This window comes from Neltuma alba, unplaced genomic scaffold (assembly GCF_004799145.2).
Source record: "Neltuma alba isolate B1F8T4 unplaced genomic scaffold, ASM479914v2 tig00012343_pilon, whole genome shotgun sequence".
NCBI lineage: Eukaryota > Viridiplantae > Streptophyta > Magnoliopsida > Fabales > Fabaceae > Neltuma > Neltuma alba.
This window is the reverse complement of record NW_021636852.1, coordinates 380,939-396,676: the sequence shown is the minus strand read 5'-3', so window position 1 is coordinate 396,676 and position 15,738 is coordinate 380,939. Positions and strand designations below refer to the sequence as shown.

The following is a 15,738-nucleotide window of genomic DNA, read 5'->3' as shown; positions in this document are numbered from 1 at the left end:
CACTCATATAACCATTGATTTGATTATGCAAAAACAATATATATAACTTAATCGACATGTTTATTTACACCATTTAAAAACTTTCATGTGTAATTTTGTATTATTTTTTTAATTGAAATGTTTGTTAAATGGTTATATTGGTAGACTTAAGTGGTAACTTATTTGTTCCATTTTGGAGTCTTCATGTATATTTTTACGTTCAAGGAAACATTATACTTTTCTGGTCCTATTTGTAAGATACTTTCAGCATGTTTTATACAAATAAAAAAAACCTTAAAGTTCATTAATTCTTATTTAAAATTTAATAACTTTTCAACTTTATCCTTATTTAATATACATTACACCTTATGTAAACAAAGTCAACATAATAATAAATGAGGGATAAAATTACACATCCATACAAAAAATTTCTCTCAGTGCCCTATAAATATGACTAAAAAATGTCTTTTCTTTCTGCCCTATAAATAAGACCAGAGGAGTGTATCAAATGTGCATGTGAAAATGTTTTATGTATATATTTGTACCTAAACCCTTCTTTTTATTCTAATGAAAAGTTGGGCAATTAATGTGGATTTAATGCTTTGCACACTAAATGTAGGGTAATTTTTACTTGTACTTGGTTCTTAGATTTTTTTAGCGGAACTAGTTTTCCTTTTTTGGGTGGTTACCCTTTTTTCTAAAATGTAATGCTATTCTTATTATGAAATATTTCTAAACATCTAATTTGATCAAAATCAAGATGAGATTATTAACTCATTAAATTTATATGGAAATAAAATAAACTTTCAAATTTACCTTTATTTAATACACAATGAATTAAATTTAATATAAGTTACAAAAGTTACAATTAATATAATTTTGAAAAAAAATATAATTAATATTTCATTTGGTAACTTAGAACCATCTATTTCTTTTGAAAAAAATTAAAATAGATAGCATCAAAAGCATCAAAATGGTATTCTGGACAGGAATCTGGCTATCAAAGTCTGTAAAAATGTTTTTCCATATCCTGAACATAAACATGTAAGAGCTTGATTATAGTAACTTATAAGCAGCTATTCAATTATTTTTTTAATTATGATTTACAAAATATGAGGTAAATTACGTGGAAGAAATTATTTTAGTTTACATGAAAGTGCTTATAAGAATCACACAAATCCTAAATAAGCAACATCTTTAGATAGTACATTATGTTGTTGCTGACATGAAATAAGTTGTTTTAGTGACTAAATTAGGAAATATGTAAGGAAAAATCGGGTATAATAGTTTTGAAATAATTTCAATTTATTACATTATTAGTTCCTAAAAAATTGAATTTTATAATTATTTCTATAATTTAAAATTAATAACTAAACTTCTATAATTTGGAATTTGGTTCCAAGCATGAAAACATGATAGCTGCATCTTTTAATTTTTATTCAAAAAATATGTAGTTAGAATGTTAGATATATAAAGAATTTTATCTAGATTTTGTCAAAATAATAATTACCAATAACAATTTTATGTTACTCCCTCCGTCCTTTTTTATAAGCAACCTTAGATTCTATTACATGGATAAAAAAGTTAGTTAGAGACAATAAATGAATAAAAATTAGGAGTTCTTTCTCTAAAATATTGTAATGACCCAGAAATTTGAAAATTCTTAAGATCTTCAGTACTCATTAATTGATCAAGTAATTTTTTTTAAAAAGGTATGATTTAAATTTTATAACAATGGGTATAGTTGAAAGTAAGCCCATCTTCAAAGAAAGAAAAAAAAAACATAAAAAAAAACAGAGATAAGAAAAATAATAATTGTAATAATCTTGATAATGTAATTATAAGTTAGTTAATTCTTTTATCATTTATTGTGGTCCAGTGATCAAGAAAAAAATCGGGGGCTAGGTAGCAGTGGAGGTTGTTGAGTATGCATTTGCTTCAAATCTTGGGTTTGCTAAAAAGGGGAATTTTATTATTGTTTTCCAAATTAAATTACAACATTTCCCTTAAAAAAAATGAAAATGAAGATTTAAGTTTAAATGAGATTTTATTTTATTTTATTTATTTATTTTTCCTGCCACTGCCTATGAGGGCATCGCGTGGGGGTGAAAAAAAAAGGGGGAGAAAGCTCCGGAAGTGAAGAAAACCTCAAATCCCTAACCCCATCTTGTGATTCCATCGCTCCTTCCACTGCCTTCCCCTATCCGTGCGTTCGTCGACGGCGTGTGTGCTGTGGGTGTGCCGGTAATGCTGAACTCTGCGTTGCTTCCTTCAAAGCTTTGTCATTCTATTTTTCCTTTGCTCTTCGGTGCCTTGGTAGCTTAGAAAGGATTGAGCTTCATTCCCGTTTTCCTCTTCCATCTTAGTTGCTACTATTAGGGATTTAGGTAAGCTCAAATCCTTTTTTTTTTTTATCTTGAGTAGCAGTGTATTTGAGAGAAGTTTTCCCTGTTCTTCTCTCCCCTGTTTTTGCTGCTGCTGTTGTGGGGAGTGGATTGGAGATAATTTACTTCTGTTGTATTTAATCTTCTACTCTGATGAATGGGAGTGTGTGGAATTGTATTGAGATTATATATATATATATATATTCAGTTGGCGCTGATGTACGGTTTGGCCCGGGGGGTATTGCGTTGAGCTTTGATGAATTTTGGTTTAATGGATTTGATGAGTTTATTTGAATGAGGGTGCCGAAACATATGTGTGTGTTAATTAGCAATTAGCAATGCTTCACTGTTGCCAACTTGTGGATTAAGAGGTTTGGTTGTTGAGTTATGTCGAATGCCTATAAGGTGTTTGACGAACTGTGTGAATGAAGAATGAGACTTGGAGATTTTGTTTGGTTTAGACATGAGGGGATGAAGTATTTGGATATGTTTATATTAATATTGTGATGATTGCAAAAGTAGAACTTTGGAATCTAGTTACTTATGTTAATAATGTTGAGAAATTAACTTGTGTAGCTTCATGTTGTATTTAGGGTGTTGTAGTTGCTTGTCTAGGAGTAGAACGCGATAATGAAGATGTTGTAACTAGTTATTTGGACGCTCAAGAGCAATATGGTTGTTGATTTTTATAGCCTGATATTTATTATGTGAGTTGAGCTAAGATGTGCTTGGAATAGCTGTGCAATCTTGTGGAAGAATTTAATTAAACTAAGATTAATGGACATTTGCAAATTGATTTATGGAATGGTGTAACAAAGGAGTTGGTTTATTGTGCAGTATTATTGAGCTGAATTAGAAAACGTTTTTTTGAAAGGTTGATATAATATCCATGTATGAAACTCCACAGAAATTTAAATAAAATCCCTTGAACGTTGGCATTGAGTGAAATATTTATATACATAAGCTCATTTTTATTTATTGAGACTTGCTGAAGAAGAATAATCAACTAAAATTTCATTGAATAAATTGTTATGAAAAATTCTTTTGGTTCTGTGACACCAGGAGATTTAGGAGTAAGCACATTACATAATTGTATAAACGAAAGTAAGTAGTATGATTGAGATAAGTAGCTGTTTAGTGAATAGTGCTTCATGATAATTTTTATAAATGATATGTTTTTCAATGTCATATTTGTTTATATCATCAATATTTTTGTTTTAAATATTATTTGATTGAAAACAGATTTGTTGGAACTATAACATTTGTTTATTGATATTTGTATGCCCGGACGAAATAATGCTTTTGAATAATGATATATATATTTTAAAAATGTCCCTGTATGAACTTATACTGTTTGAAAAGAATCCTTCCTCAGTGACTAACGAAATTTGAAAGAAAGTTTTGAAAATGTTATTTGAAAACTTTCATGCTGGGATCATTTGTTATAAAATATTCTTTCTTTATAAGATTTCATTATGGGATACAGATATCTTTCGTTTAATGGTATATTGATCCCATGCATGCTTGAAAAATGTTTTTTTTCCTGAGGACTGAATACAGAACGCTGGTTGCTAACAGCAGTACTGTTAGCTCTTGGTGCACCATGGTTAATATCGAGCTCGCTTGTTATTCGTGGCTTCAGCTGCGCTTGTTATCCGTGGGCATTGTTCTCACGCTTGTTATTCGTGGCTTCAGCTGCGCTTGTTATTCGTGGGCATTGTTCTCATGCTTGTTATTCGTGGCTTTAGCTGCGCTTGTTATTCGTGGGCATTGTTCTCACGCTTGTAATTCGTGGCTCCGGCTGCGCTTGTATTTGTTGCTTCGATCGAACTTGTGATGGTGCGCCATGGTTAACATCGAACTCGCTTGATATTCGTGGGCATCGTTCCCGCGCTTGAATTTGTGGCTCCAGCCACGCCTGTTGGTTACTTACCCTCGTGGACTGTGTGTCCACGCTTGTTACTCGTTTTGTTGAAGTCCTCAACTGAAAAGAGTTTTTGACACTATTTCGTGATTTGAATTTATAAATAAAGTTTTTTTTTATATCAAAACCTCTTTATATATTTTATTTTATGTTTTCATGGCTTATTATGAATTTAAAAGCAATGGTAAATTATTTATTTTACATGATTATATTGCATAATTTGTTCTTGTAGCACTTCTTTTACCTTATTTTTATTAATGGGAACTATTGAGTTGAATAGCAAAGACACTCATTATTAATCAAAGCTTGTAGATACGTTTCCGAATATCTTTTAATGATGTAAATCTAAGCGTACATTTAAAAACAAAGGAAAAAAAAAACTTACTATTTTGACAATAAGAAATACATATATATATATATATGAACTAGAAATAACGGATGAACCCTTGAGATTTTTTGTAATTTTTAGGGCAAGCATTTGTTTGTATGTCTTGAAGGCTTTAGGAATGTGAGTTCTCATATTCCGTGCCGGTCACCCTTTAATTTTCAGGGCGTGACAAATATAATAAGAAAATTATTATAATAAAAAGAATTATGAAAGAGAGAGAATGTGTAAAGGAGAGAAATGATAGTTTGGAAAATGAGATAATAAATATATTGAGTATTAAAATAAGTAATTAATGGGGGTAAAATGGGAAAATTGCTACAAAAATCTAAGAAAACTTGTTGCATATATTTAGGGATAAGAAGAAGACAGTAGTTGTTGTTTATAAAAAAGAACAAAAGGAATACATAATGCGAACCCCAGTGAGACTTTGCTTTGAAAAAATTGGGTTGGGGCCTGGGGGTGGGGGGTAATGCTAGGAATACGGGCTGGTCTGAAATTTCAAAAATATTACATTTTGTCAGGCATGGTCCTTAAGTTGGTGGGCCCCGGGCTGGTCAGCGGGCTTTTGGCCCATTTAAGAAAAAATACAACTCTTTATATTTCCTATATATTTTATAAAAAAAAATAAAAATAAAGCAATAAAATTACTAGTAAAAGAAATAGATATAAATAAAATTAAGTCACAAACAGAAAATATTATCATATTTAAACATCTATTAATATTTAAGAACATCTAAAACATAGACAACATTTAAAAGTTCCATCAAGAGTGTAAATATGTAATAGACAACCACTATCATCAATTTTTTGAAACTTCATCATCATTTCATCATTATGAGTATGCCCTTCTTTGGTGGTAAAGATATCAAATTTTTCTCTTAGAAATTTCACTTTTAAATTTTGCATTTTAGTGATAACCTCTCAAAATTCCTACTGAATTAAGCTGATTTAGCGCTCTTTTATTGGGTTTGAAAGTCAATTTTGCAGGAAACAAAGCCTGAGGAGAGTAAGAAATTGAGAAGAGCTAAAAAGAAGTCATCCGCCGCGGCATCTGGGAGAAGACGCCACGGCGGCTCAAATAGAGAGGGAGGAGTGTGTCTCTGTAAAAGGCGCCGCGGCGCCTTACTGAATCTGCCGCGGTGCCCAAGCTGTCTCGGAGGAAGCTTGTTTGGTATGATCCGCCGCAGCGCCTGAGCCTCGAAGGAAAGCCATTCTATAAAAGGCGTCGCGGCGCCTAACCCCTCGCAGCTGTGCGTTTTATGTTGTAACTTAAAAAATTAGGGCATATAGAGGGGGATACTCGGTTTTTGAAAAAAAACTTCGACTTTGGAGTGATTTTGGAGGCTGGCTCTGCTAGGGTTTGGAGTTTTGGAAGCTTGGAATCTTTGGGCTTGAAGCTAGAAGAAATTCGAAGTTTGTAACTTGATTTTTCTGGGTTTTCTTCTTCTTCCCTTCTTGTTTCTGCTATGACTACTAGCTACTCTTATAGTTGTAGTTCTTTTCTCGATATGTATAGCTAAATCCATTTTTCTAGGGTTATTTTGATCTATTGTATGGATTGAGACTTGGTTTTACTATCTCTTGAGTGTTAATGATAATGTTCAATTGTTTTTACTTTGAACTTAATGCTTCCTTATGTCTGGCCATCATTTGGAATGATTGTTTGATTAGTCTAACTTGAGAAAGTTAAGCTAATCTGTGAACTTTGGTAAAAACATGCTAGTCCGGAAATTTAATTGAGTAAATAGACGGTTTGTTGATAGAACATAGATGTATCTGTTGACCTAGCATAGACTAAATGGGTTTTGGTTTTTAAAGTGCAACCTTTTCAAACAAATGCAAGAGATTGCTGTGTTTTAATCGTGATTGCAAACATTTGGTTTTGACTTGAGAAAGCTTAATCAATTCTGCAAACCCAGGCTAACTGAACTTATTGTAAAGCACTACTTGAGAAGTGATTAATCCAGTTCATGAAGTACTTTAGTGAAGAATAACCCTAGTCTCTTCATTGTTTCAAGGTCAAGTTGATTTTATACTGCTTTAAACCGTTGTTTTCCTAATTTCATTTCTCCAACTCTTTTATAACAATTGTTTCACTTAACCTAATCAAGTACACAATTATGATTTTCAACTCATCTAGCCTTAGTCTCTGAGGAAACGATACTTTTTATATTACTTGTGACCCGTCTACTTGCGGTTTAGTTAATCGGTGAACAAGTTTTTGGCGCCGTAGCTGGGGACTAACGGTGAGAGTGTTTATGGTTGATTGACCTTATTGTGTGATTGGTTACGCTTAAGTTTCAGTTAGCATTTGTAGTGATAGTTATAGGTAGTAGTGGTAGTATTTATTTCGTTCATTTCTCTTGATAAGTTTGATACTTTTATTTTCGATTTGAATGCGCAGGTAACCCCTGACGCATGCAAGGAAGATTGGAAGTTATTTTGGAAGAAGTTACCGAAGAAGAATCCAGGTCGGGAGAAACTGAAAACACACCGGAGATTCAACAACAACCTTAGTTACTTCTACCACCACCACCTGAATCAGAATCAGAAGAAAACATGGCGGAGGAAGATGAGAACGACGTGTACACTCTGGATGACTATTTGGATAAAGAAGGATAGACTTTTCACTCAAGTATCCGGCTACCAGACATTCAAGCCACGAATTTTGAAATCAAGCTCGTTATGATTCAACTACTGGGGGTGATGGGTACTTTTGAAGGAAATTTTAATGATGATCCGAATGAGCATTTGACCAAGTTTATAGAGGTATGTGAGAACTTCAAACAAAATGGGGTTACTAAAGATGCACTGTGATTGAGATTGTTCCCCATGTCGTTGTCTCACAAGGCGAAAACATGGTTGAATTCTTTACCATAACACTCCATTAAGACTTGGGATGAGCTTGTATCTAAGTTCAAGGCCAGATTTATTCCAAGAGGCAAACGTGCTACATTAACGGGTGAATTGCTTTCTTTCGAGCAGCATCCAGATGAGTTATTCTACGAGGCTTGGGAAAGATTCAAGGATATGTGGAGAAATTGTCCAAATCATGAGCAAAAGAAATATGTTTTAATGGAAGCCTTCTGGAATGGGTTGAATGATCAGATAGTGACAATGCTGAATACCGCTTCAAATGGAAGAATCGAAAAGATGAAGGTTAATGAGATATATGAACTGTATGAAGAGGTGGCATCTAGCACTATGCAATAGTATAACAAGAGAAGGCAAAGTTTTGGGAGATATAAGGAGCCTAGTTCTTCATCATCAAGGGATATTGCATCGCAACTCGAAGCAATATCTAAGAGATTTGACAATATGGAATTACAGATTAAGAAAGGAAATGCTGTGGGAGTTCATGCACTTCAGGCTCCGGGATACACTTGTGACCATTGTAATGAGGAACATCACTCTGATCAATGCCCATACACTTGAAGTTAACTTCCCTTAATTGTCGCTTTGGAGTTACTCCAAAAATTAACCGAATTAATGCAATATAGTGCACAATCCGGGTCGTATTCACTTTGAGGAGCCGAAAACGAAATTAAATCCTAGTAAATAAATGCAAGTAACCTAAATTATAAAAAGGATTTTTGATTTGAGAATTTCTAATTAAACACCATGAATTAAATTGAAATTAAAATACTTTTTTTGTTTTTATGTAAAAATGATTAAAATGAATGAAGATTAAAGAAATAAAAATGAGACACACAAATAACAATGATGATAATCAATCCTCCAATTCAACAACGCAGGCAATCATCACTCTAAAAGATGTGGAAGTTAAAACAATGAATTAAGAATTATAATTAAGCTTTTAATCCAACAACCGAGCCACCTCGAATTGTCACAAAATATTTTCCCAAAATCCTAATTTACTAACTGCAACCAGAATAGTAAAATAGAATTAAGGATGCTAAAAACTAATGCTTAATTAAAATTCTTAAATCCAAAATAATAGAATTAAAGCTAGCAAGAGACAATATGATCCAAGATTCCAAGCCACCTCAGAAAATCACAATATATTAACTCCAAAATTAATACAAATGTCATAACCACAACATCATAATTGAAATCAAAGCTATAAACAACCCAATGTCAAATGCTAAACAATAATCCAGCCACAAAAATCTCCACAGATAATCAAATTTAACAATACAAAATTTTCTAATAATCAGAATAACTATCCTAAGACCTAGGAATTGTTAAACAATTATTAGACAGGAAATTAAAGCAACTAAAACTCCCCTTTGATGATCCAAGCTCCTGCCATTATTGTTGAATTAGAGGATTATTCAGCTCTAGCCACGCATAATTTCAGAATCTACTTCAATAAGTTTCCTCATACGGTCGGCCATGGCAGTGAAGAAGACGGTGGTGATGAAGGTCCTGTTCACGCTTCTGGTCTTGCTGTCACTGGTTCTTCTTTCTTCTCTCAACCACCGTCCCAGCTCTGTTTTACTACCAAGTCCCTCACGCCGTCACTGGTCGTCCAGCGCGTCTCGCCTCACGTCGCCCCGCGTTGATTCTCTCCACCACCAGAAAGATTCAACGGAGAAGATGATGAATGGTCTCCTCGCTCGCCGCCCAGCTCGCTCGGCCAGCTTGCTCTGTTTCGTATGCGGCTCCGTTCAGCTCTGTTCCAGCCGCGCCTCGCGTCTTCTGTTGCCTCTTTCTTTCCGCTCGCTGGAGATGATGATTATTAGGTTGGGGCAAAACGTTGCGTTTTGCCCCCACCTTATTATTATATATTTTTTAATTTAATTTTTTTCTTTTTTTCTTTTTTATTTTTTTATTTTTTATTTTTGAATCTTCCAAGAACCTGCAAGCAAAATTTAAGGATAAGGTAGCATTAATTGTCCTTAAAAATCAATTAATCATAATTAAATCAAAACATGAAAACTTTGCCCCTATAAAATAATAATTCAAAATAAAACAAAATAAATCAATTAAGGCAAAAAGGGATCAATTAAGCTGACAAAACTCATATAAAAGACACCAAAATATATAAAAATAATTGAGTTTGTCAACCTTGGAAACAGTCAATTATATGAATAATGCACAGCGAAGACCACAAGGAAGCCCTTACTCTCAAACTTACAATCCAAATTTGAGAAATCACCCAAATTTCTCCTCGCGAAATGGGCCAAGTTTGAATCCACCACAAATATTACCATTTGGTGCTAAACAAATGGGGCCTCCTGGTTTTCATGGTCAACCGCAACAACATCAACTGCAATAGCAGCATCCTCAAAAGGAGGAATCCAAAATTGAGAAGATGTTTGCTCAGCTATTAGCAAATCAAGAATCTGCAAGGATTGAGAATAAGGCAACATTTTCTCTCCATGAAACTGCTATCAAGAATCTTGAGGTTCAAATGGGTCAACTGGCTTCACAAATGAATGTACTCACAAGAAGCAGCTTACCAAGTGATACCATTCCCAATCCAAAAAGGGATGGTAATGAAGAGTGCAAAGCTATCAGTTTGAGAAGTGGAAAGCAACTACCTGACATTCAGAGGCCTAGTAAGACCGACAAGGACATCACTAACAGTATGGTGACTGATCTTGATACAAATGAGCTTTCAGAAGAAGGTGGTATAGTAGAAGAGGAAGAAACCAAGAAAAGGAAACAAACAAAAGAAAATCTCAATGATGTGGTTCGAGGAAAAAATGTAGAGGGTAAAATGGTTGATGATAAAAAGAGGAAGACAACTCCCCCTCCTGCTACACAGATGCCGCCACTTCCCTTTCCTCAAAGGTTCAGGAAGAAAGATGAAGATGTCCAGTTCAAGAAATTTGTGGACATGTTTAAGCAATTACACATCAACATCCCGTTTGCTGAAGCATTAGAGCAGATGCCTAAATATGCTAAGTTTCTTAAGGATGTTCTCTCCAAGAAGAAGAGATTTGGTGAATTTGAAAGAGTAGCCCTTACTGAAGATTGTAGTGCCATCTTGCAGCGAAAACTCCCACCCAAATTGAGAGATCCAGGCAGTTTTTATATTCCATGCAACATAGGCAAACACTTCAATGGAAAAGCCCTATGCGATTTGGGAGCAAGTGTTAACCTGATGCCTCTAGTTGTATTCAATCGATTAAATTTGGGTGAAGCAAGGCCAACAACTGTTACATTGCTCTTTGCTGACAGAAGTATCTCATATCCAAAAGGGATTGTAGAAGATGTCTTGGTGAAGGTAGATAAATTCATATTCCCAACTGATTTCATTGTGTTAGACTGTGAGGTAGATTGGAATATCCCCATTATTTTGGGACGGCCATTCTTAGCTACCGTAAGAACCCTCATTGACGTAGAAAAGGGTGAGATCACCATGCGAGTAAATGATGAGAATGTGATATTCAACATGAATCAAGCCTTGAAGTTTCCATATGATTCTGCTCACTGTAATTGTATCGATGTGATTGATTCTACAATGCAAGAGGAGTTGATTAACTCTTTGACCAAAGACCCATTAGAAGCATTGTTGATTGGAGAAACAAGTAGTATTGATGGCAAGGTTGAAGCGTATGCAGAAATGATGAGTATTGAAGCATTTCCGTATCGAAAAGCTAAGACTTTTGAGCGTCTGGATGTGACTAGTGCTTTAAACTCTCCTCTAAAGCCTTCTGTGGATGAACCGCCGATGTTGGAGTTGAAGACTTTACCGTCACATCTCAAGTATGCCTACTTGGGTAATTCTACTACATTACCTGTGATCGTTTCTTCTTAGTTGTCCACGTTGCAAGAAGAGAAACTGTTAAGGGTCTTGAGACACCACAAGAAAGCTATTGGGTGGTCCATAGCTGACATCAAAGGGATCAACCCTTCTATTTGTATGCACAAGATTTTATTAGAGGATGGTCACAAACCTTCCATTGAGCATCAAAGGAGATTAAACCCGGTTATGAAAGAGGTAGTCAAGAAAGAGATCCTTAAATGGCTTTCTGCTGGCATAGTATACCCTATTTCTGATAGTTCATGGGTGAGCCAAGTTCAATGCGTCCCTAAAAAAGGCAGTATAATTGTATTGGCTAACACCTGAAATGAGTTAGTTCCAACTCGTACTGTGACTAGGTGGAGAATTTGCATGGACTATCGAAAGTTAAATGCAGCAACCAAAAAAGACCATTTCCCATTGCCATTTATTGATTAGATGTTGGATAAACTTGCTGGGCAAAAATTCTTCTGTTTCTTGGATGGATATTCAGGATACAACCAAATTGTAATAGCCCCAAAAGATCAAGAGAAAACAACATTTACTTGTCCATATGGTATGTTTGCTTTCAAAAGAATGCCATTTGGTCTTTGCAATGCTCCAGCAACATTCCAAAGATACATGATGGCCATCTTTGTTGACATGATTGAGAAAACAATTAAAGTGTTCATGGATGACTTCTCCGTTTTTGGAGATTCTTTTGATTGTTGCTTAGATAACTTGGCGGCTATTCTGCAAAGATGTGAAGAAACTAATTTGGTTCTGAATTGGGAAAAATGTCACTTCATGGTACAAGAGGGCATTGTCCTTGGTCATCGAGTATCCAAACAAGGCCTAGAAGTTGACAAGGCAAAGGTATCTGTTATTGAGCAATTGCCTCCACCAACAAGTGTTAAGGGTATTAGAAGTTTCTTGGGTCACGTGGGATTCTACCGTCATTTCATTAAAGATTTCTCTAAAATCACTAAGCCTTTGTGCAATTTGTTGGAGAAAGATAGGGAGTTCAAGTTTGATGACGCTTGTATGAACTCTTTTGAGGAGTTAAAGAAGAAGCTCACCTCAACACCAATTTTAGTGGTACCTAATTGGGAGCTACCCTTCATCATTATGGCAGATGCTAATGATTTTGCCGTTGGAGCAGTGCTTGGACAAAAAGCAGAAAAGGTCTTCCATCCCATCTACTATGCAAGTAAAACCCTGGATGATGCCCAACTTAACTACACTACTACAGAGAAAGAATTGCTTGCAGTGGTGTTTGCTTGTGAGAAATTTCAGTCTTATATTGTAGGCACCAAAGTGACTATCTATACAGACCACTCTGCCCTAAAGTATCTGTTTACCAAGAAAGATTCCAAAGCACGCCTGATTCACTGGATCCTTTTGCTTCAAGAATTTGACTTGGAAATTGTTGATAGGAAAGGCACTGAGAACCAAGCGGCAGATCATCTATCTCAATTAAGTAGTGAAACTCAACATGATCATTGTCAAGAGATCATTGCAGCTTTTCCCGATGAATGCTTATTCTTTATGGATGACTCAACTACTCCATAGTATGTAGATCTGGTTAATTATCTGGTTTGTGGAACTCTGCCACTAGATCTTAACTCCCACCAAAAGAGGAAATTTCTTCACGATGCAAATATGTACTTCTAGGAAGAACCGTACTTGTTCAAAAGATGTGCCGATCAGATGATAAGAAGATGTGTTCTGGAAGTTGAGTAGCAAGATATTCTAGAGTGTTGCCACTCTTCAGCCTATGGCGGGCACTTTAGAGGAGAGAAAACTGCTGCTAAAGTCCTTCAAAGTGGTTTTCATTGGCCTTTACTATTTAAAGATGCATATGCCTTTGTGATCCGATGTGATCGGTGTCAACGAGTGGGAAACATATCAAGAAGGAATGAAATGCCTCTGAATAATATTCTGGAAGTTGAACTCTTTGATGTATGGGGGATTGATTTCATGGGCCCATTTCCAAAGTCTCTCAATCAAGAGTACATTCTGGTTGCTGTGGACTATGTCTCGAAATGGGTTGAAGCTACTGCATGTGTAGCCAGTGATGCTAAAACGGTGATCAAATTCTTAAAGAAAAACATCTTCACTAGATTTGGAGCACCACGGGCTATCATTAGTGATGGCGGTTCTCACTTTTGCAATCACCAATTTCAAGCTCTGATGAAGAAATATGGTGTAAAGCATAGGGTAACTTTGGTTTATCATCCTCAGTCAAATGGCCAAGCAGAAATATCCAACCGGGAGATCAAAAGTATTCTTGAGAAGGTAGTAGGTGCAACAAGAAAAGATTGGTCATTAAAACTGGATGATGCTCTTTAGGCCTACAGGACAGCATATAAAACTCCGATTGGGATGTCTCCCTATCGGTTGGTGTTCGGAAAAGCATGTCATTTGCCTGTAGAATTGGAACATGGAGCTTACTGGGCCATAAAAAAGCTCAATCTTGACTTTCAAGCTGCTGGTGCAAAAAGGCTCCTTCAACTAAATAAATTGGAGGAATTTCGCCTTAATGCTTATGAAAGTGCAAGGCTCTATAAGAAACGGACCAAGAAGTATCATGATCAGAAAATTATCCCTAAGGTCTTTAAAGCGGGGCAAAAGGTGTTACTTCATAATTCAAAATTGAGATTATTTCCAGACAAACTCAAATCACGCTGGTCAGGGCCATTCACTGTGGTACAAGCTGCTAACCATGGTGCGGTGGAGCTGGAAAATGAAAAGGGTGAAAGATTTCATGCAAATGGCCATCATTTAAAGCATTATTGGGGTAGAAAGGTGGATCGTCAAGTCTCTACGATCTACTTTGCTGAACAATCATAACAGAGCTGAAGAGTCAGGCTGAAGACTATAAACCAAGCGCTACTTGGGAGGCAACCCAAGCTCTAAACTTGCCTTTGATGTGTTTCTTTTTATTTCGGTTTTGTTTTGGTAGATTTACGTTTGATCTTTGTTTTTGTAGGCCTTTTGGTTTATTCCTCAAACTTTGGAGCTCAGTAGGAGTGGTTGATTTCTAATTAGCGTAACCAGAGAAGTGCACCTAACCTTAATCTCCAGCAATGGCCTTAACCTTGATTGGTTTGAATTTGTGTTAAATTGAGGCTTGTGGGTTTTGTTTTTTATGTGGTTGTTTGTGTTGTGTTGGTTTTTAATATTTGTGCTTGTGTTTAGTCTTGTTTTATTGTGTGTAGGGTGTTTGATTGTGGTAGGTCCAGTTAGTGTTTTTTAATTTTTCATGTTAGGCCTTCTCTGTATGAGGCGCTGCGGCGCATTTGATAAGAAGCTGTGGCTTCTCATCTGTTTCAGAATCTTCTCCCTGTAATAGGCGCCGCGGCCCCTGCATTAATCCGCCGCGGTGCCTTCGTCCATGGTTTTCAGACCGTCTTGGTAAAAACTGCCGCAATGTTTGGGCATAGATGCCGCAGCGCGATTACTTTAACCAGCGTCTGCAGTTTTGTAAAAGGCGCCGCGGCGCCTTGGTGAATCTACCGCGGCGCCTTCTCGCAATTTCTGAACTCCTTCTTTGTGTTCCCCATTTTAACCTTACTCATTTCTCTCAATACCCAATTTGCCCTTGTGTATCTGACCGGTTTTGAGGGTAGATTCGTTGTTTTAATTTTAAAACCCTAACCCTTTGGTCTTTTCACTCTCCTTACCACATTCAAACCCCCCTTTCCTATTCGAAATTACCCCCTCCTTCGATCCATTCAAAACCCGCAGATCATTCTCTCCCTCTGTCACATCCAGTATTATGATAATTGGAGACAAGAAATATTCTCAAATTATTGAGGATTAAAAGTAATAAGGAAAAGTCAAAGAATTTTGGTAGAAAATAATTACAGTAATTTTCCAAGCCAATTATAGGAAATTGACTAATTAAAGAAAATTGGTCAAATGTAAATAAGGAAAAATATTTTCGAGCCATGAAAAATTAAGGAAAAATAGGGATAATATCCTTTGAGAGTTATATGAAATTATAAAGTTGGTTTTATGACCAAATTACCCTTAGAGAAATTATAAGAGAATTTAAGGGTGATTTAGGCTAATTGAGGGATTTTATTTGGAAAATTCCAAATAAATATTTTAAGAGGAATAAAATTCCAAGAAAATTCCTATGAGATCCCAAGGAATTATAAGGAATTATGGAATTAAATGGAAACCCTCAAGTGTCCAAGATTTTTCCAAATAAATGTGAAAAGTGGAAAAATCCCTAAAGAGAAGGAAATTAATTTTCCTTTTTATTTAAATATTAGGAAATTAATTTTGAGACAAAGAGGACAATTTGGGAAGACAATAATGAGGAGAATAAATTAAGGATCTGATAGAAAATAATTACAGA

General features: G+C 35.5%; 2 protein-coding genes across 2 annotated transcripts; both read left to right on the top strand.

Annotated features, from left to right (window-relative positions):
* Positions 1 to 9,953: 9,953 nt before the first annotated feature.
* Positions 9,954 to 11,405, top strand: LOC114726160 (uncharacterized). Its single transcript, XM_028912726.1, has 2 exons — positions 9,954 to 10,272; positions 10,354 to 11,405. The coding sequence occupies exons 1-2, from the start codon at positions 9,954 to 9,956 to the stop codon at positions 11,403 to 11,405; spliced, it is 1,371 nt and encodes a 456-aa protein (XP_028768559.1).
* Positions 11,406 to 13,754: 2,349 nt separating this feature from the next.
* LOC114726159 (uncharacterized) lies at positions 13,755 to 14,882 on the top strand. Its single transcript, XM_028912724.1, has 2 exons — positions 13,755 to 14,189; positions 14,706 to 14,882. Exons 1-2 carry the CDS (start codon positions 13,755 to 13,757, stop codon positions 14,880 to 14,882), a joined length of 612 nt encoding a protein of 203 aa, XP_028768557.1.
* The last annotated feature ends 856 nt before the right edge of the window (positions 14,883 to 15,738 follow it).